The 22,816-nt window shown below is 45.9% G+C and overlaps 1 protein-coding gene across 1 annotated transcript in view; it reads left to right on the forward strand.

The window, feature by feature from the left end:
• LOC145361686 (uncharacterized) overlaps window positions 1-13,873 on the forward strand; it is an 82,927-nt gene extending 69,054 nt beyond the window's left edge. Inside the window, exons 9-11 of the mRNA XM_080217599.1 lie at window positions 5,336-5,442; window positions 9,176-9,570; window positions 13,570-13,873. Of these exons, the coding sequence (XP_080073725.1) occupies window positions 5,336-5,442; window positions 9,176-9,570; window positions 13,570-13,576 (509 nt within the window). The 3' untranslated portion in view covers window positions 13,577-13,873. The remainder of the gene's footprint in view (window positions 1-5,335; window positions 5,443-9,175; window positions 9,571-13,569) is intronic.
• The last annotated feature ends 8,943 nt before the right edge of the window (window positions 13,874-22,816 follow it).

A 22,816-nucleotide genomic window follows, 5' to 3' on the forward strand; every position in this document is an offset into this window, starting at 1 on the left:
GAGATCAGAATACCTCGGAGGAAGGGAAGAGTGCAGGGTGTGAGATAGTGGTGGGGGATGGGAGAGTCAAAGGGATTGACAGGCGGTTCTGTGGGCAAAAGTGGGAATCCAGGATGGTAGTCTGCCTCCCTGGGGCAGGGGTACAGGATGTTTCAGAAAGGGTAGAGGGAATTTTGAAGGGTGGAGGGACCGAGTCTGATGTGATAGTGCACATAGGAGAGAAGGATGTAGGAACAAAGTGCAGGGGGGACATACGTAGGCAGTTCAGGGAGTTGGGGGCTAGGCTGAAATGTAGGGCCTCCAGGGTGGCGTTCTCTGGGCTGCTGCCGGTGCCTGGGGCTAGCAGGGCTAGAAATAATGAGATACTCCAACTAAATGCGTGGTTGAAGGATTGGTGTAGGGCAGAGGGTTTTAGATTCGTAGACCATTGGGAAGTCTTTATGAAAGAGGGGCAAATATATAAGAGGGATGGGGTACAGTTAACTGGGAAGGGTGTGAATATCTTAGCTGGAAGGTTAGCTGGAGTGTTTCGGCAGGGTTTAAACTAATATGGAGGGGGGGTGGGGATGTGGACGGAACTGGGATTGGGGATAGGGTAAGCCCGGAGGGTAGGAAGAAGGATCGGATTGTTTCTGAGGGTCTTCGGTGCATGTGTTTCAATGCTAGGAGTGTGACTGGCAAAACAGATGAACTGAAGGCAATAATGTTCGAAAGGAAGTTGGAAGTGGTGGCGGTGACAGAGACTTGGTTAAAGGAAGGGCAGGACTGGCAGTTGAATGTTCCCGGGTATAAGTGCTTCAGGCGTGATAGGGGTGGGTCGCAGAGAGGTGGGGGAGTGGCGTTGTTAGTTAAGGATTGCATCATAGCAGTGCAGAGGGAGGGAGGAATAGAGGATATAGGAATCGAGTCGCTTTGGGTGGAGTTGAGGAATAGGAAGGGAGATGTTACTATGTTGGGTGTGTACTACAGACCGCCCAACAGCCCGAGGGCTGTGGAAGAAGGGATAAGCAGGGACATTCTAGATAAGTGCAGGAAGAATAGGGTGGTGGTAGTGGGAGATTTTAATCTCCCCGGGGTAGACTGGAAGGTGCCGAGATCAGAGGGTGCTGACGGGGAGGAATTTGTACAGTGTGTAATGGAAGGATCCCTGGAGCAGTATGTGGATAGCCCGACCAGGGAGGGGGCTATACTGGACTTGGTTCTGGGGAATGAGCCTGGGCAGGTGGTTGACGTTGAAGTAGGAGAGCAGGTGGCTAACAGTGACCACAACTCTGTCTGGTTTAAGATATTAATGGATAAAGATGAAGCCTGTCCTAAGGGGAGGGTGTTAAACTGGGGGAGGGCTAGATACAATCGGATTAGGCAGGATCTTAAAGATACGGACTGGGGTAAGCTGTTTGATGGCAGGTCGACGCTGGGTATGTGGGAGTCTCTCAAGGGAAAACTAAAATCTTTGCAGGAAAGGCACGTGCCGGTCAAGAGGAAGGATGGGAAGGGTAGGATTAGAGAGCCGTGGGTAACTAGGGATATTGAGGACCTGGTCAGGAGGAAGAGAGAGGCGTACATTAGATCTAGGCATTTGAGGACAGAGATAGCGTTAGAAGAATACAGAGAATGTAGGAGAGAACTTAAAAGGGGCATCAGAAAGGCAAAAAGGGGCCATGAAATGGCTTTGGCGGGTAGGATTAAAGAAAATCCTAAGGCATTTTACTCCTATGTTAGAAATAAAAGGATGGTTAGAGGGAAGATTGGTCCTCTCAGGGACAGAGGAGGGGAACTATGCTTGGAGCCTGGGGAAATGGGGGAGATCCTGAATGAATACTTTGCGTCGGTATTCACGCAGGAGAGGGGCCTGATGTCTGGTGCTGTGCTTGAGGAGTTTGAGGATCCGTTGAGGGATATAGTCATCACAAGGGAAGAGGTGTTGGGACTTTTAGACAGTATAAAGACGGATAAATCTCCGGGGCCTGATGGCATCTATCCCAGGCTGTTAAGGGAGGTGAGGGATGAAATTGCTGGGCCTCTGACGCAAATCTTTGTCTCTTCTTTGGACACAGGTGAGGTCCCAGAGGATTGGCGCATTGCAAATGTAGTACCGTTGTTTAAGAAGGGTCAGAGGGATAACCCAGGGAATTATAGGCCGGTGAGCTTGACTTCAGTTATAGGCAAGCTAATGGAGAGGATCCTCAAGGATAGGATGTATGAACATCTGGAGCGCTGCAATCTGATCAGGGATACGCAGCATGGCTTCGTTACAGGGAGGTCGTGCCTTACGAATCTAGTGGAATTTTTTGAAGAGGTGACAAAAACGGTTGACGAAGAACAAGCCGTTGATGTTGTCTATATGGATTTCAGTAAGGCGTTTGACAAGGTCCCTCATGGTAGGCTGATAGAAAAGGTGAAGGCTCATGGGATACAAGGCCAGGTATGTAGATGGGTGGAGAACTGGCTTGGGAGGAGGAGACAGCGAGTAGTAGTGGAAGGCTCCTTTTCCAATTGGAGGCCTGTCACCAGTGGTGTGCCGCAGGGCTCGGTACTTGGACCTCTTCTATTTGTGGTATATATTAATGACTTGGAAGAGGGGGTAGGTGGTGTGATCAGCAAATTTGCTGATGACACCAAGATGGTTGGATTGGCGGGTACTGAGGAGCAGTGCCTGGCAATGCAACAGGACATAGACAGGCTGGTAGATTGGGCAGATAGATGGCAAATGGAATTTAATCCGGAGAAATGCGAGGTGATGCACTTTGGCCGGAATAATGTGGAGGGGAGTTATACGATAAAAGGTAGAACTATCCGGAGTATAGATACGCAGAGAGACCTGGGGGTGCAAGTGCACAAGTCCCTGAAGGTGTCGGTACAGGTGCAGAATGTGATGAGGAAAGCGTATGGTATGTTAGCCTTCATAGGAAGAGGTATAGAATATAAGAGTAGGAGTCTGATGTTGCAGTTGTATAGAACGTTGGTTAGGCCTCACTTGGAGTACTGCGTCCAGTTCTGGTCGCCGTACTACCGGAAGGATGTAGAGATCCTGGAGAGAGTGCAGAGGAGATTTACCAGGATGCTGCCTGGTATGGAAGGGCTGTCTTACGAGGAAAGATTGAATGAACTTGGGCTGTTTTCCCTTGAGAGACGTCGGCTGAGGGGGGATCTAATAGAGGTTTATAAGATTATGAAGGGGATAGATAGAGTAAATGGTGGTAAGCTTTTTCCGCTACAAGAAATGGATAGAACGAGGGGTCACGGGCTTAGGGTGAGGGGGGCTAGGTATAAGACAAATATTAGAGGGCAGTTTTTCACACAAAGGGTAGTGGGGGTGTGGAATGCACTGCCGAGTAAGGTGGTGGAAGCAGGCACGCTAGGGTTGTTTAAGAGTCACTTAGACAGCCATATGAGCGGGCTACATATAGGGGGATATAGTAGGCCTTACTGAACATTGTAGGCTTGGGAATACGTTTTGCCTCAGGAATGTTAGTCTTTGCCTGTTTAATAATGAATTTTTTTGTCTCCACAGGCATTTAAGTCCAGCAAGGGGCATGCAGGCGGCAGGTTGTAGTGGGCTGCTCTTGGACGTTGCTTCGGGAGTTGCCTATTGCTTCATGTCGTTAGTGTGCTTAAACTGGACCATCTCGAGGGCAACATGACAGCTCAGAGACTATCTCTGTTGCTGTGCGGACACATGGATTTGGGCCTGTGTCTGTGGGAGTTTGCACGTTCTCCCCGTGGTTGCGTGGGTTTCCTCCGGGTGCTCCGGTTTCCTCCCACATCCCCCAAAGATGTGCTTTTAGGCTGATTGATTGGGTACTAAAATTGTCCCTAAATTGGACCTCCCTGATCCTCGCACGTTAGGCGTAGACTAAAATCATGAATAGGTCACTGAGATAGTAGGACGGCGGTGCGGGCTCGTTGGGCCGAAGGGCCTGTTTCCCGTGCTGTGTTGTTCTTTGTTCTTTGTTCTTCCAAGGCAGTACAAATTTTATTGACAGTTTTATGAACTTTTGCATGAAACAATTCTTTTCAAGGGGAGTTCAAACGAATGCTTGCATATTTTGATGGTTTCATGAATATTTCAAAGCTTTACCAATGTTATTAGAAGCTATGTGAATTCTGTCCATTTTGGATATTGGAACATTCGACAGACCTCTGAACTTTATGCCTTCATCTTCAAATTGATTTAGTGTCCAGATAACCCTTTAGAGTCAGATTCTCAATATTGTTGAATGCAGAAGAGCACTTTGTATAAATTGGGCCATAAAAGTAGCACACATTGGGTGGGAATTAGGGAATCCAGAGTCAGAGATTTTATTTTAAAAATTAAAATCTGCCCAACCTTCAATCCAACATGGGGCAGCATTGGTGGCACAGTGGTTAGCACTGCTATCTCAGTGCCAGGGATTCAGGTTCAATTCCGGCCTTGGGTGACTGTGTGGAGTTTACATGTTCTCCATGTGGGTTTCTCCAGTTTCCTCCCTCAGTCCAAAAAGTGTGCTGAGTAGGTGGATTGGTCACGTTAAATTGCCTCTTTTAGTGTCAGGGGGATTAACAAGGTAAATACATGGGGTTACGGGGTTAGGGCTTGGATGGGATTATAATCAGTGCAGGCTTGATGGGCCAAATGGCCTCCTTCAGTACTGTAGGAAATCTACGAAGGAGGCATGAAAACACGGGACTAAATCTCAGGATCTGCTATCAGTTGGATGTAAATTGCAGGATCGCAAGAAACTACGAGGGTTCATGAATGTAGCCCAGTCCATCGCACAAACCAGCCTCCCACCCATTGACTCCACGTACACTGCCTCTGAAAGGCAGCCGGCATAATTAAGGACCCCACGCACCCTGGACATTCTTTCTTCCACCTTCTTCCGTCAGGAGAAAGATACAAAGTCTGAGGTCATGTACCAACCGACTCGAGAACAGCTTCTTCCCTGCTGCCGTCAGACTTTTGAGTGGCCCTAGCTTGCATTAGGTTAATCTTTCTCTACACCCTAGCTATGTAACACTACATGCTGCACTCTCTCATTCCCTTCTCTATGAATGGTATGTTTTGTCTGTATAGCGCTCAAGAAACAAAACTTTTCACCGTATACTAATACTTGTGACGATAATAAATCAAATCAAATCAATGGAGACCTCGAGGCATTTGGCTCTGAGGGCTGCATATTCCGGATTAAACCTGGATCACTGTTCCGGTGCTATATTTCTAACTGAAATTAGTAGCGTGTTAAACTAGAGCAAATAGTTTTTGTCCCAACAGTTGTAATTGAACAGAGTATCCATACAGAACACACGTTATACTGCCTATTGTTAAGTTTCTCAATGTCTGTTTGGTTTGCAGGTGGGCAGCATGACGGCACGTTTGAAGGAAAGAGATATTTCCAGTGTTACGAGAACTTTGCCATTTTTGTTCCAGTGCACGAGATATTTTATGTTATAAATAAAAAGGTAAGACGGAAAGAAATGTAGACTTTGCACCCATGCATGGCACATGTATGTACGTATACACTTACATGTTATACAGCACTTCACAATGTTAAGCAAAATCGTGCTCCACAGAACTGGTTTCAGGAAAATGTTGGTAACAGGAGAATGGGAAGAGATTCAAGGGAGAGGATTCAAGGGAGAGTGTTCAAGGGTCACTGAGGATAAAGTCTTGGCTACTAATGAAGGGGTGAGATGGGCTGATCAGTGGCAAATGGAATTCAATCCGGATAAGCGTGAGGTGATCCACTTGGGAACACATGATGAATGACAGGACCCTGGGAAGCACTGAGGATCAGAGGGATCATGGTGTACATGTACATGTCTTAAGACAGCAGGACAGGTGGATAGGAAGACATATGGTATACTCGTCCTTATTAACTGAGGCATAGAGTTTAAGAGCTGGGAGGTTATACGGGAACTATATAACATGTTCTTTAGGCCACAGCTAGAGCATTGTGTGCAGTTCTGGAATCCACAGTATGGGAGGGGTGTGATAACACTGGAAAGGGTGCGGAGGAGATTTATCATGATATGGCCTGGGCTGGAGAGTTTTGAAGGGAAATTGGGAAGACTGGGGTGGTTTTCCTTGGAGCAGAGAGATTGAGATGTTTAAAATTTTGAGAGGCATAGATAGAGTGGACAGGAAGAAGTCTTTCCCCTTGCTGGAGGGATTAGTGTCAAGGGAGCATAGATTTAAGGTAAGGGGCAGGAGGTTGAGGGGGAATGAGAGGGAAAATGTTTTATTCCAGAGGGTGGTGGGTGTCTGGAACTCACTGCCTGAAAGGGTGGTAGAGAGAGAGAGAGACCTTCATGGCACTTAAGAAGTATTTAGATGTGTACTTGCGTTACCGAGGCAAAGAAGACTGTAGACCAAGTGCAGGAAAATGTGACTAGAATAGTTAGGCGGTTGTTTTTGACAGGCATGGACGCAATGGGCCGAAGGGCCTTTTTTTGTGCTGCATATCTCTGTGACTCAATCCACAAATCAGACCAATGTCAGTGACACACGTGGCACAGGTCGCTCACTATCCAGCTCTTATGATGGCTTCCGGGTGTTCGAATACACTTCCGGCCAAAGTGCTTTGGAAGTATGGTCACTGGACAAATACATGAAACACAGCTGCCAAGATGTAGCTGGTAAGGTCCCAGTGAAATGATGTGTTTTAATAATGTTGATTTCAGGTTAGACATTGGCTGTGACACTGGGGAAACTGCCCTGCTTTCAATTCACATCGTGTTGTGGGATCTCTTAGTGCCACTTATAGGGGCAGCAGGTTAATACCTCATCTGAACTGCTCCATTTCTGGATGCTAGCCCTGATGGTAAAAGTATTGGGAGGTTGGGCAACCATTGAGCCCCTCACAGGAAGGTCTCACATGTTTGTAAGGAGCAGCACGTACCCACCTTATCATTTTCCCTCTGCCTAACCCAGATATATTGAGGTGACTTTTGGAACCGCTGGCTCAACTGAAAGAAGCGAGATCGATACAAATCAGGAATCATTGTCACAATAATCAGCACCGCAGAGACTAGGCAGACAGCTTTGATTTGTAATTTGTTGGTTTCAAAGTTCATTCAGAGGTGTCCCAGGCAAGGCCAGCATTTATTGCCAATCTCCCATGGTCCTTGAGAAGATGATGGTGGGCCAGCAACTTTCACTGCTGCAGTCTCTGCGGTGAATGTACATCCACAGTGCTATTAGGGAGGGAGTTAATTAAGCCGGTCCGCCTCGTGTCCAACGAGGGGCGTACACGCGATGGGTCGTAATGGGGCTGCTCTTGGTTGTTCGAGATTGGCCTAGTGCTTCATGTCGTTAGTGTGTGCCTAAACTGGACCAGATGCTGGGCAAGACAACAGCTCAGTGACTATCGCTGATTGCTGTGCAGACACATGGATTTGGGCCAGTGTGTGTGGGAGTTTGCGCATTCTCCCCGTGCTTGCATGGGTTTTCTCCGGGTGCTCCGGTTTCCTCCCACACCCCAAAGATGTGCTGTTAGGCCGATTGGAGGTAATAAATTGTCCCTAAATCAGTTTCCCTCAATCTGGATGGCCATAAAACATTAGATAGAGGTCATGGGTAGAGAGGTGGTGTTGAGATGGCAGCGTGGGCTCGTTGGGCCGAAGGGCCTGTTTCCCAGGCTGATTTTGTTCTTTGTTCTTTGAGTTCCAGGATTTTGACACCGTGATGATATATTTCAAAGTCAGGGTAATGTTTGTATGTCCTTGTCCTTCTTGGTAGTTATAAGACCACAGATGTTAGTGAAAAGTCCCAAGATGTGCAGGTTAGGGGGATTGGCCATGGTAAATTGCCCCTTAGCGTTCCAAGATGCGTAGGTCTGTATCCCTCTATTTCCTCCCTAGTCATGAACCCATCCAGATGCCTCTTAAATGTTGTTAATGTGCCTGCTTCCACCATCTCCTCTGGCAGTGCGTTCTAGGCACCCATCACTCTCTGCATGAAAAACTTCCCCCTCACACCTCCCTTCAACTTTCTCCCTCTCGCCTTGAATCTGTGCCCTCTAGTAACTGACACTTCCATCCTGGGAAAAAGCCTCTGACTATCCACCCTGTCTATGCCTCTCATAATTTTGTAGACGTCTATCAGGTCTCCCCTCAGTTTCCATCTTTCCAGTGAAAACAATCTTAGTTTATTCAACCTCTCCTCATAGCCCCTTGAGACCAGGCAACATCCTGGTGAACCTTCTTTGCACTCTCTCCAAAGCTTCCACATCCTTCTGGTAGTGTGGTGACCAGAACTGCACGCAGTGCTCCAAATGCCGCCTAATCAAGGTTTTATATCGCTGCAACATGATTTCCCAATTGCTATACTCAATGCCCCAACTGATGAAGACACGCATGCCAAATGCCTTCTTAATCACCTTGGTCACCTTTTAGGAACTGTAGACCTGCACACCCAGATCCCCCCTGTATGTTAATGTTCCTAAGGGTTCTGCCATTTACAGTATAATTCACACCTAAATTTGATCCTCTGAAGGGATTTTTTTAAACAATAATTTGGCAGTTCCAAATTATTCCAATTTAGTTGATTGTGCTGTAGTGTTCTATGTTCTATGTTCTAATTAAGTTAAAATTGTTTGTTCCTTTTGACCATTAGTCCCAAATTTCTGGATCCACTACCATAACTACAATGTCACTGACTCTGTAACAAACACCAGCATGCACCACAGAAAGCATTCTTTCTGATTGTATCAAGATTGCAAGAAACTACAAAAGGTTTGTGAATGTAGCCCACACCATCACGCAAACCAGCCTCCCATCCATTGACTCTGTCTTCACTTCCCGTTGCCTCAGCAAAGCAGCCAGCATAATTAAGGACCCCACTCACCTGGACATTCTCTCTTCCACCTTCTTCCATTGGGAAAAAGATACAGAAGTCTGAGGTCATGTACCAACCGACTCAAGAACAGCTTCTTCCCTGCTGCTGTCAGACTTTTGAATGGACCTACCTTGCATTAAGTTGATCTTTCTCTACACCCTAGCTATGACTGTAACACTACGTTCTGCACTCTCTCCTTTACTTCTCTATGAACAGGGTGCTTTGTCTGTATAGAACACAAGAAACAATACTTTTCATTGTATACTAATACATGTGACAATAATAAATCCGATCAAACACAAACGTACAGTACCTGGGAAAGAAAACTAAAACCATGTAAACTTTACTTTGTTACAGCCGAAGAAATCCATTCCTGCCCCAACCCTAAGCTCAGTGCAGCATAAACCCTCCCTGGGATCCCTCTGCTCATTCACCAACAATTCTGGGGCCCGAGGAGAGCACAGCCACCAAGCTAACTCCAGGAAGAAGAAGCAACACGTACCCAAAAACCTCAACGCAACCAAGAAAGTTCTGAGGAAGTCGGGAGTATCTACCTCCTCGAGGATGTCCAACACGAGTGCAATCCCCTCTCAGGAAGAATGGCGTGGCAGCAACGAGAGGACGGAGAGGGTGTCAGTCTCCTCCCTGCAGCCAAACATTAGCAACAGGTCTTCCACAATCACCGCGAGTCTACCTCCCGACTTCACCCAGTACAGACCACCAAACAGAATGAGCCCCAGGAAAGTTTCGAGGTGGGTGGAATTGCCCTCTGAAACCTGCCTTCATAAATGTTACAACTTTGGTGCCCAGAGATGTGCGGGTTGGAAAGATTGGCTGTGGTAAATTACCCCTTCGAGGTGTAGGTTAGATGGATTAACCATAGGAAATGTGTGAGGTTACGGGGTAGGGGATGTAGTGTTGGAAAAAGGGCCTGGGTAAGATACGCTGTCAGAGAGCCAGTACAGATTCGGTGGGCTGAATGGCCTCGTCTGCACTGTCGGGATTTTATGATTCCATGTCAATGGTTAAAATAATCTTTATTTTTGGGACATGGATGACTGAAGGAATTTTTTTGTGGATGGGGGAGGAGAATGGGTTTAATGACGATTGAAGGAAGATTGTTGGCCAGAACGCTGTAAGAACTCCTCCCTCCCCTCCCCGTCGTTGTGTGGAAAGACTTGCGCTTTGTGACGAGGGGCGAATGGGATCAAAAGTTATGGGGAGAAAGCAGGATGAGGCTGCTGAGTTGGATGATCAGCCATGATCGTGATGAATGGCAGAGCAGGCCTGAGGGCTGAATGGCCTCCTCTTGCTATCTTCTATGTGACCCCAGGGCATCCTAAAGCACTTTACAACCAATGGAGGACCTTTGAAGTGAAGCCAGTTAGGAACTTGGCAAACAATTCATTCCCACAATTAGAAATTAAGTAACGGGTTTATAAAATGCTGCTGATTAATGGATAAATATTGGCCAGGGTAAAAGTGGGTGAGGAAAGAACTTTCCTGTCCTTTCTTTAAAATTCATTTACTGGATGTGTGGCTAGACCAGCATTTATTGCCCTTCGGAAGGAGGTAGTGAGCTGCCTTTCTGAACCGCTGCGGTCCCTGAGGTGTAGGTACACCCACACGACTGTTAGGGAGGGAGTTCCAGGATTTTGACTCTGCAATAGTGAAGGAATGGTGATGTATTTCCAAGTCAGGATGGCAAGTGGCTTGGAGGGGAATCTCTAGTGGTGGCGTTCCCAAGTACCTGCTGCTCTTGCCATTCTAGTTGGAAGTGGTCATGGGATTGGAAGATGCTGCCCAAGGAACCTTGGTGAGTGGCTGCAGTGCATCTTGTAAGTGGGACCGGTGCAGTGGGATTTTTTGCGTCTGCTTACAGGAGACCTCATTTAACATCGCAACTGAAAGATGGCACTTCCACTAGTCTAGCTGTCCCTTAGTATTACACTGAGTGGCAGCCTAGATTTTGTGTACAAATCTTTGGGAGTAGGACTTGCTTCATAGGCAATAGTGCCATCCACTGAGACCCAACTGACAATATAGTGGCTGCAAGATTGACAAAATCTCTGCAATACAATACTTGGTCGTAGAATCATAGAGGTCTACAGCTTGGAAACAGACCCTTCAGCTCAACTTGTCCATACCACCCAGTTTTTACCACTAAGCTAACCCCAATTGCCTGCACTTGGCCCATATCTCTCTAAACCCATCTTACCCATGTAGTTGTCTAAATGCTTTTTAAAAGACAAAATTGTACCTGCCTCTACTACTACCTCTGGCAGCTTGTTCCAAAAACTCACCACCCTCTTGAGTGAAAAAAATTGCCCCTCTGGATCCTTTTGCATCTCCCTCTTCTCACCTTAAACCTATGCCCTCTAGTTTTAGACTCCCCTACCTTTGGGAAAAGATGTTGACTATCTAGCTGATCTATGTCCCTCATTTTTTATAGACATGTATAAGGTCACGTCTTAGCCTCCTGCGCTGCAGAGAAAAAAGTCCCAGTCTATCCAGACTCTCCTTAGGACTCAAACCATCAAGTCCCAGTAGCATCCTAGTAAATCTTTTCTGCACTCCTTCTAGTTTACTAATATCCTTTCTATAATAGAGTGACCAGAACTGTACACAGTATTCCAAATGTGGCCTCACCAATGTCTTGTACAACTTCAGCAAGATGTCCTGAGTCCTGTATTCAATGTTCTGACCAATGAAACCAAGCATGCTGAATGCCTCTTCACCGCTCTGTCCACCTATGACTCCACTTTCAATGTGCTATAAACCTGCACTCCTGGATCTCTTTGTTCTATAACTCTCCCATAACATTGAGTGAGTAGGCCTTGCCCTGGTCTGATCTACCAAAATGCATCACCTCGCATTTATCTAAATTAATCTCCATCTGCCACTCATCAGCCCACTGGCCCAATTGATCAAAATCCCTAGAGAACCTTCTTCACCATCCACTATGCCACCAACCTTGTCTAGATTACGCACCCAGGTACTGGTGTGGCATTTAAATCCGTAACTTGCTGCTGGAGATGACTGTTACTAATTGAGTTGAAAATACAAATATTTTTTCTCAATACAAATGAAGAATGCTGGGGTCAAAATTAGGAGCAAGGTGGAGGGTTAAAATGACAGGGTCCCTGGTCACAAGCTCTCTGATTTTGGCATGTTTGCCATATTCTAATGAAGCTCAACGTAAGCGCAACTCAGCATGTTTATAGCCTTATGGATTTAACATGAATTCCACAACGCTAGATCTTAACCTTTGCCCTCTTGTTATTTAATCTCTCCCACCCTCAACACTATCATAGATCTGTCCTTTTGTTCTCCTTGCGATCCTTCTTTCACCTCTCTCGAGCTCAAAATCTATAACGTTTTATAATCTTTCCCAGTTGACCAGAATCGACAGCCTAGTGGCATTATCACTAGACAATTAATCCAGAAACTCAACTAATGTTCTAGGGAACTTGGGTTCGAATCCTGCCACGGTAGGTAGTGGAATTTGAATTCAAGAGAAAATATTCCAAATTAAGAATCTATTAGGGATCATGAAACTATTGTCGATTGTTGGGGAAAACCTTTCTAGTGCCTTTTAGGGAAGGAAATCTTCCATCCTTAGCTGGTCTGGCCTACATGTGATTCTAGAGCCACAGCAATGTGTTTGACTCTCAAGGGCAACTAGGGATGGGCAATAAATGCTGACCAGCTAGCAATGCCCATGTCCCACAAATGAATAAAAAAAAGAATAAGTAAGTCCCATTATGTTGCTTTTGGGGTGGCAACTGTTCACGATCCTGTCATTCACACCTCTTCCAGACACATCTTTTATTTCTTTACTTGGCCCATTACCACGCTTGTCCAATAAAATATCTTGTTATTTAATCTCTTCTGCCCTATCACAGACCTTCCCTTCTGTTCTTCTACCCATCCTCGCCCACCTTTCATGTGCTCAAAATCTATAACATTTTAAAACTTTTCCCAGCTGACAAAATGTCAACTCTGTTTCTCCACTCCCACAGATGCTGCCACACTCTGTTTAATGTCACATTACCAGTATCCGTACTAGTTGCTTTTGTACAATTGCTTTCCTTCCTTTCCTGATGTGCAGCCAGTATAGAAAACCAGATATTGCAGCCCATACACGTATAGCATGTTTGGGTGGGAGGGAGGGAGAGACCGTAAACCATGATCACTAGCACAGCAATATTAGTCAAGGCCTGAACAAAAGCTGCTTGGCCAGATCACTAGGGTGAACCACAGTAAGTTACTTGAGTTGGGGCCTCTGAAATAAAAAAGCAAGAGAAGCCAGTGGTTAGGACCATTCTCTGGAGCAGCGAGTAGATAGAGGGTGATGGGAGTGCACCTTGGCAATGAAGCAGTTGATGTTTGATGCTAAGACCACGGGGGCGACATGGCCCTGGGTGGCGTGAAGACACAGTGGTTAGCACTGCTGCCTCACAGGGCCAGGGACCCGGGTTCAATTCCCGGCTTGGGTCACTGTCTGTGCGGAGTCTGCACATTCTACCTGTGTCTGCATGGGTTTCCTCCGGGTGCTCCGGTTTCCTCCCACAGTCTGAAAGGTGCATTGGCAGTGCTAAATTCTCCCTCTGTACCCGGACAGGCGCTGGAGTGTGGCAACATGGGATTTTCACAGTAACTTCATTGCAGTGTTAATGTAAGCCTACTTGTGACACTGATAAATAAAAACTAAGAAGCCAGTTTTACAGTTGGTCTTGTTCTTCCAACAGGCACTGACGATGGAGCATTAACAATGGCCCCAGAAAAAGCAGTCAGATTGAAGGGATGGATGTTTACCTGGAACGGGAAATTCTCGGGATCACCATTTTGCCGCAGCATGTCATTCACCTTGCTTAGTGAGCAGTATCGAAAGCAAGACTTGCAGACATTGAACTGATCGGCTAAGGATCTTACAAGTAGCATTAGTCAATCTGCACTGACTGCAGTAATCCAGAACCGGGTAGCTCAGATAGCCACACTGTCTCCGTTTACTGTAGCATTCAATACTGTTGTTACAAACCTCCACTAAATAAAACCTGCACTGAAATCAGACTGAATTCCAGCGGCTTTTCACACGAGTGCAGTATTGCTTACACCAATCACTTTCACAGCAATCCCTTTCATTGATACAGAACTGGTGGCACAGTGGTTAGCACTGCGGCCTCACAGCGCCAGGGACCTGGTTTCAATTTGGGTCACTGTCTGTGTGGAGGTTGCACATTCTGTCCGTGCCTGTGTGGGCTTCCTCCAGTGTTCCAAAGATATTCAGTTTAGGTTGATTATGGGTAAATTTAGCATGGCCAGTCCATGCCACCCCTTTTTTAACTCCTAAGCTAGTCCCAATTGCCTGAGTTTGGTCTATATCCCTTTCTGCCCATCTTACCCATGTAACTGTCTAAATGCCTTTTGAAAGACAAAATTGTATCCCCCTCTACTACTACCTCTGGCAGCTTGTTCCACACACTCACCACCCTCTGTGAAAAAATTGCCCCTCTGAACCTTTCTGTGTCTCTCCCCTCTCCGCTTAAACCTTTGCCCTCTAGTTTTAGACTCCCCTTCCTTTGGGATAAGATATTGACTATCTTGCAGATCTATGCCCCTCACTATTTTATAGACCTCCATAAGACCACCCCTAAGATGCCCATGCTCCAGAGAAAAAATCCCAGTTTATCCAGCTTCTCCTTATAACTCAAACTATCAAGTCCTAGGACCTCCCAGTAAATCTTTTCTGCATTTTTTCTAGTTTAATACTATCCTTTCAATAATAGGGTGACCAGAATTGCACACAGTATTTCAAGTGTGGCCTCACCAATGTCTTGTACAACTTCAACAAGACATTCCAACTCCTATAGTCAATGTTCTGACCAATGAAACCAAGCATGCCGAATGCCTTCTGCACCACTCTGTCCACCTGCGACTCCACTTTCAAGGAGCTAGGAACCTGTACCTCTGTTCTGCTCTGGTTTGATCTACCAAAATGTACTACCTCGCTTTTATTTAAATTAAACTCCACCTGCTATTCATCAGCCCACTGGCCCAATTGATCAAGATCCTGTTGCAATCCTAAATAACCTTCCTCACTGTCCACTATGTCACCAATCTTGGTGTGATCTGCAAACTTACTAACCATGCCTCCTATATTTTCATCCAAATCATTACTATAAATGACAAATAACAGTGGACCCAGCACTGATCCCTAAGGCACACCGCTGGTCACAGGCCTCCAATTTGAAAAACAACTCTCTACAACAACCCTCTGGCTTCTGTCAAGAAGCCAATTTTGTATCCATTTGGCTACCTCACCCTGGATCCTGTGAGATGTAATTTTATGCAACAACCTACCAAACGCCTTGCTAAAGTCCATATTGCCAACATCAACTGCACTGCCCTCATCTATATTCTTATTTACTCCTTCAAAAAACTCAGTCAAGTTTGTGAGACATGATTTTCCATCACAAAGCCATGATGATGGTCCCTAATCAGTCCTTGTGTCTCTAAATGCCTGTAGATCCTGTCTCTCAGAACACCTAACAACTTACTACAAACGTAGTTCCCAGGTTTTTCCCTTCAGCCCTCTTTAAACAAAGGCACAACATTTGCCACCCTCCACCCTTCAGGCACCTCACCTGTGACTGTCGATGATTCAAATATCTCTGCAACAGGACCCGCAATGTCCTGGGATACACTTCATCAGATCCTGGGGATTTATCTACCTTGATGTACTTTAAGACTTCCAGCACCTTCTTCTCTGTTATATGTACACTCCTCAAGATATCACTATTTATTTCCCCAAGGTCCCGAATATCCATGCTTTTTCCAACAGTGAATACAGATGAGAAATATTCATATAGTGTCCCAAGGTATATAGGTTTGGCAGGGGTGGGGTTGGTGGGGTAAATACAGAGTACATTTGGGCAAGAGTCGGTGCAGACTCGATGGATCAAATGGCCTTCGTCTGTACTGTAGGGATTCTGTAGTACTCTTGTGACTATTTTAGGATGCCATGCAGGAGACTGGCAGAGTGTTGTGCCAATCTCCATAAAATGCACGCAGCTGGTTGCTAGGAACTGGATCAGAGAAATCAAACTGGTGATGTAATGACCACAAACTGATCTCTGAGCAACATGTGCAGGAATAGGCAAGTTTCAAAGGCACACAATCTTTTTTTTTGATTACATGTAATAAATTCTATTACATAACACTTACAGCAGAGAAGCGAGCCATTTGGCCCAACTCAGCTCTGAGCATCGGCCCCACTCAATGTAAAGTTACAACTGCAGGGTGTTAAAATACTGGGGGAAAGATCAATGTGCAAACAGAAATTTCTCAAGGGACGATTTGGTGATGAGAAGGTTGTTTGTTTATCTGGTTGCTTGTTATCTGCATTCTTAAATTAGATGTGGAAATGCCAGCGTTGGACTGGGGTAAACACAGCAAGAAGTCTCAAAACAACAGATTAAAGTCCAACAGGTTTATTTGTTAGTACAAGCCACTAACTTTCGGAGCGCTGTTCCATCATCAGGTAAGTGGGAGTTTGTGGAAGAACTCCCGCAGGGTCACAGGACAGACCCCAAGAGGCCAATAGCGAACACAATGAGACAGCCAATGAACCGGACCAGCCGACAGAGAGATCTGCAGTGCAGCAACCGAAGAGGAAAGAGTCAAATTGGATTCCTCTGGAAGGTCGCTACCCTCGACGTGACATGTACGCCCAAACCATCAGTGGGTGCGTCAACACCAGATTCATCAGCCACACTCTCAAAACAGGCCCGAACATCACCCAAGCACAATGCAATGCCATCCACGCTCTCAAGACCAACCACAACATTGACATCAAACCAGCAAAGGTGGGGCCATCATCATACTGAACAGAACAGATTACTGCAAAGAAGTATACCGACAACTAAACAACGAGGAACACTACAGTTACCCACAGATCCGACCAAAGAACACACCTGTCAACTCAACAGACTGATCAAGAACTTTGATCCGGACCTTCAGAGCACCCTCCGTGCTCTCATCCCACCTACTCCCCACATTGGAGATCTCTACTGCCTCTCGAAGATATACAAAGCAAACACACCTGGCCATCCCATCATATCAGACAATGGGACCCTGTACGAGAACCTCTCCGGCTACGTCGAGGGCATCCTGAAACCCATTGTACAAAGAACCCTCAGCTTTTGTCGCGACACTGCGGACTTCCTACAGAAACTCAGCTCACATGGAGCAGTTGAACCAGGAACACTCCTCTTCACAAGGGATGTCTCGGCGCTCTACACCAGCATTCCTCACGACAATGGCATTGCCGTAACTGCCTTAGTACTCAACGCCGACATCTGCCAATCTCCAGATGCAATTTCACAACTTATCCACTTCACCTTCAACAACCAGTTCTTCATCCAGACAACACAGAACAGCCTATGGACCAAATTCACACCTCAATAGGCCAATATCTTCATGCACAGGCTCAAACAAGACCTTTTCATCATACAGGACCTTCAACCGATGCTATACGCTAGATACATCGATGACATTTTCTTCTTTTGGACTCATGGTGAACAATCACTGAAACAACTACATGATGACATCAATAAGTTCCATCCCATCATCTCTGGAATCAGTTGCATTCTTGGACACATGCATCTCCATTAAGGACGGTCACCTCAGCACCTCACTGTACCGCAAGCTCACAGACAATCTCACAATGCTCCACTTCTCCAGCTTCCACCCTAAACACGTTAAAGAAGCCATCCCCTACGGACAAGCCCTCTGTATACACAGGATCTGTTCAGATGAGGAGGAACGCAACAGACACCTCCAGATGCTGAAATATGCCCTCATAACAACAGAATATGGCGCTTGACTCATCGATCAACAGTTCTGACGTGCCCACAGCGAAAACTGCACCCACCTCCTCAGAAGATAAACATGGGACATGGCGGACAGAGTACCCTTCGTCGTTCAGTACTTCCCCAGAACGGAGAAGCTACAACATCTTCTCCGGAGCCTTCAACATGTCATTGATGAAGATGAACATCTTGCCAGGGCCATCCCCACATCTTGCCTTCAAACAACTGCACAACCTCAGACCATTGTCTGCAGCAAACTACCCAGCCTTCAGGGGAACAGTGACCATGACACCACAGCAACTTCTGCAAGAAGAGCTGGATCATCGACATGTATGTCATCATCTCACCATCCACCAGCTACACGGTGTCTACACTTGCAACTTGGCCAACATTGTCTACCTGATACGCTGCAGGAAAGGATGCCCCGAGGCATGGTAACATTGGGGACACCATGCAGATGCTACAACAATGGATGAATGAACACCGCTCAATAATCACCAGGAAAGACTGTTCTCTTCCTGTTGGGAACACTTTAGTGGTTACAGGCATTCGGCCTCTGATCTTCGGGTAAACGTTCTCCAAGGCAGCCTTCACGACACACAACAGCGCAGAGTCACTGAGCAGAGACTGATGGCCAAGTTCTGCATACATGAGGATGGTCTCAACCAGGATCTTGGGTTCATGTCACACTATCTGTAACCCCCATGACTTGCCTGGACTTGCAAAATCTCTAACTGTCCTGGCTGGAGACAATACACATCTCTTTAACCTGTGCTTAACCCTCTCTCCACTCACATTGTCAGTACCTGTAAGACTTGATTACCTGTAAAGACTCGCATTCCAACCATTATTTTGTAAACTGAGTTTGTGTCTTTATATACCCTGTTTGTGAACAGAACTCCCACTCACCTGACGAAGGGACAGCGCTCCGAAAGCTAGTGGCTTGTGCTACCAAATAAACCTGTTGGGCTTTAACCTGGTGTTGTGACACTTCTTACTCTCTTAAATTAGGCACACAGGGAATGGAGTTTTGGGAATCCCACTTGACTTCCATAAGTCGGGGCTCCTCAGTTCCCAGAGGAAGCAGACTCAAACTGAATGCTGGAAAATTGAGGCAACAGAGTCTAGAACATGTTTCCTTGTAACAACAAGCCACGATCCACAGCCTCCACGAGAGGACCAGCAGTTTCTTCGTTGTAATGTCTAGAATCCGGACACCCAAAAGACAGAGCTAGACAATTCAAGACTCAGTATTACTATAGAGTGGAGGGGGGTGGGGGCAACAACTACCAGGGGTAAGAGTAAAAAAACTAACACTGCAAGGAATTCTTTAACTGGGTGAGTGTTGTAGGTACCCAAGTATTAGAGAGGGACGAACCAAGAGTTAATGTTACAAGTCGATGACCTTTAGTAAATTCAAATGGGCTAAAAAAGGCTCCTTTGTTGTAAATGTCCTCAGGTTCCAGGTTTACGTTAGTTGGAGAGAGGTATTGAATGCAGGCCCATTTGTTTCCAGTCCAAATCCATAATCCAGATGATAAAATGGAAAGGTGCCCAATTTCTAAAACAATGAGAACAGTCAAGATGCCATCAATTTGCACAAGGATTAAGATTGGTTATGCAGTTGGAAACTTAACACTGATAAAGCAGTACTCGCTGGTCACCAATGATTCAATGTGTGGAATTGAATATGCAGAGGAGATACGGAAAGGATTTGGGACAAAATTGTACTCTCTCGAAGCTCACAATGTGATCTCATTCAACCTCTGATGTAAATGGTCCCATTTCCGCGTGTGTGTGTGTGTGTGTGTGTGTGTGTATGTATGTGTGTGTGTGTGTGTGTGTATATGTATGTGTGTGTATATGTATGTGTGTGTATATGTATGCGCGCACCTCTCTTTCCTCACTCCCCAATCACTATTAACGATTTCATAGGAGCATGGAATCCCTACAGTGCAGGAGGCCATTTGGCCCATTGGGTCTGTACCAATCACAATCCAAACCAGGCCCTAACCCCATGCACTTACCCTGCAATCCCCCTGACATGAAAGATCATTTTAGCATGACCAATCCACCTAACCCACACATCTGGGTGGATCCAATGATGCACGGGTTAGATTGATTGGCCATGCTAAATTGAATCTAGTGAAAGGGGGACTAGTGGGGTAAATATGTGGGGTTACCAGGCCCGGGTGGGACTGTTGTCAGTACAGACTCAATGGGCTGAACAGGCTCCTTCAGCACTGTAGGGATTCTATGATCTGATCTTCAATCATCTTTGGAGTGTGGAAGGAAACCGGAGCACCTGGAGGAAACCCACGCAGACACAGTGAGAATGTGCAAACTCCTCACAGACAGTGACCCAAGCCAGAAATTGAACCCAGATCCATGGCACTGTGAGGCAGCAGTGCTAACTGCTGTGCTGCCCTCTTTTCACGAACCTCTTTTCCAGGGTTTCCAGTGCCTCCTCTGTACCTTTCCATAGCTAAACTTAGCAAGCTTTAGTCTGGTGGCCAGAACCATAAACAAAAATGAGGTGGGGCCAGATTAGGGCTGTGTGCAAATTCAACATCAGCTCAGTGGGAATTATACTATGTCAGTGTATCTGGTGTACCATCTTTACTGCTGTTGTACATGGAGTCTGATAGTTTCATTTAAAAGTACGAATTAGGAGCATGCCTCCTGCTCCGCCCAAGACCACAAGGAACAACAAAAGGTAATGAACGTAGCCCAATCCACCACACAAACCAGCCTCTCATCCATTGACTCTGTCTACACTTCCCACTGCCTCAAAGTAGCCAGCATAATTAAGGACCCCACGCACCCCGGACATTCTCTCTTCCACCTTCTTCCTTCGGGAAAAAGATACAAAAGTCTGAGGTCACATACCAACCGACTCAAGACCACCTTCTTCCCTGCTGCTGTCAGACTTTTGAATGGGCCTACCTTGCATTAAGTTGATCTTTCTCTACACTGTATGACTGCTATGTCTGTAACACTACATTCTGCACTCTCGTTTCCTTCTCTATGAATGTTTGTCTGCATAACGCGCGAGAAACAATACTTTTCACTGTATATTAATACATGTGACAATAATAAATCAAGTCAAATCAAAATCTGTTGCGGTGGTAGGCAAACTGTAATGGATCCAGGTAGTCCGGGAGGTTGGAATTGACTTGTGCCCCATTCCCCGTACCTGTTCCGAGTGCTTTGTTTTTGTCTGCACTTCCAGATTATTAATCAACAGTAACACTCCGAGAAATTACCCTTTACCTTTCTGATACGTCCTTGCGATTTCTTTAATAGGCCTGAATATTAAGAAAACATTCCCCCTTTATAAATATATTACAAAAAGAGACATGCATTCATGTAGAACATTTCCTGACCTCAAGATGTCCCAAAGCACTTTATAACAAAATACTTTAATATTTGTTCATTAGGGTTATAAACAATGTCTTTTTTAATTCTACTTGATGAGGGAAAACCCATTTACAAATGAACCACTCTACAGCGATAAAGTTTCCAAGCAAGGTTAGAAATGAGAAAGACTGTTCCCCTACCACAGTATTGTGGGCACATTAAACAGACTCCCGCAGGTACCTGATTCAGGTCAAATTACACCGTTTAAAAGGAGATGGAGCAATATCAGATAACAACTCCAAAGCCTAGAAAAATATTCACTGCGCTGCTTGCTTTTCTCCCCCTCCCGTGTGAAGTTGGATCAGGAACTCAGGTGGGGGGGTCTTTTGGGTTGGATCAGGAACTCAGGGAGCTCGTAGAATCCCTACAGTGCAGAAGGAGGCCATTTGGCCCATCAAGCCTGCACCCTCTACAAGCCCACCCAGGTCCTATCCACTTGTATTTACCCTAATCTCCCTAAGACTAAGGATCAATTTAGCATGACCAACCAGCCTAACTCACACATCTTTGGACTGTGCAAGGAAACCGGAGCACCCGGAGGAAACCCGCACCAACACGGGAGAACATGCAAACTCCACACAGACCTGAGGCTGGAATCGAACCCGGGTCTCTGGTGCTGTGAGGCAGCAGTACTAACCACTGCGCCACCGTGCTGCTCCTTCGAACTTACTTCTCAAGTCTTTTGGTCACCTTCTGTGGACGCTTTGAATCTTTTTTGACAATGCTCCCACCATGTTGGATGTTTTACTTTGTTAAGCTGTCACAGTAACACAAATTATTATTTTAAAGTAACAAGGGGGGCTTCAGATAGAAACATAGGGAGTAGCAGGATAAGGCCGTTCAGCCCCTTGAGTCTGCTCCACCATTCAATATGATCATGGCTGATCCTCAGTTTCAATACCATACTCCCACTCTCCCCATAGCCCTTGGCATCTTTAGAGCCGAGAAATCTATCTATTTTCTTCTTAAATATATTAGTGACTTGGCCTCCACAGCTTTCTGTGGTAAGAATTCCACAGGTTCACCACCCTCTGAGTGAAGAGGTTTCTCTTCATCTCAGCCCAAAATAGCCTATCCTGTATCCTGAAACTGTGACCCCTTGTCCTAGACCCTGCCTCAGCCAGGGGAACATTCTAAGAACATAAAATTATCCCAGCATCCAGTCTGTCCAGCCTTGTCAAAATAATACACATTTCATTAATCCCCTCACATTCTCCTAAACTCGAGGATACAGGCCTAATTGACCCAATCTCTCCTCATATGACAGTCCTGCTCTCCCAGGAATCAGATAGGTGAACATCTGCTGCACTCCCTGCATGGAAAGTATATCCTTTCTTAGATAAGGAGATCGAAACTGCACATAATACTCCACCAAGGCCCCGTACAACAGTTAAGACATCTCTGCTCCTGTACTCAAATTCCCTTTCAATGAAGGCCACAACACACCACTTGCTTTCCGAACTGCTTGTTGCATCTGCACGCTTGCTTTTAGTGACTGGTGTACTAGGACACCCAGGTCCCTTTCAACATTTCCCAATCTATCACCATTCTGCTTTTCCTACTGAAGTGGATAACTTTACAGTTATCTACACTATACTGCATCTACCCGGTATTTGCCCACTCACTTAACTTGTCAGAATCGCCTTGAAGCCTCTTCACTTCCTCCTCACTATTCCACCTATATTGTGTTCAGTATTTAATTAAG

Source organism: Carcharhinus amblyrhynchos, chromosome 2, assembly GCF_965287045.1.
Source record: "Carcharhinus amblyrhynchos chromosome 2, sCarAmb.v2.hapA, whole genome shotgun sequence".
In the NCBI taxonomy this organism is placed as follows: Eukaryota; Metazoa; Chordata; class Chondrichthyes; order Carcharhiniformes; family Carcharhinidae; genus Carcharhinus; species Carcharhinus amblyrhynchos.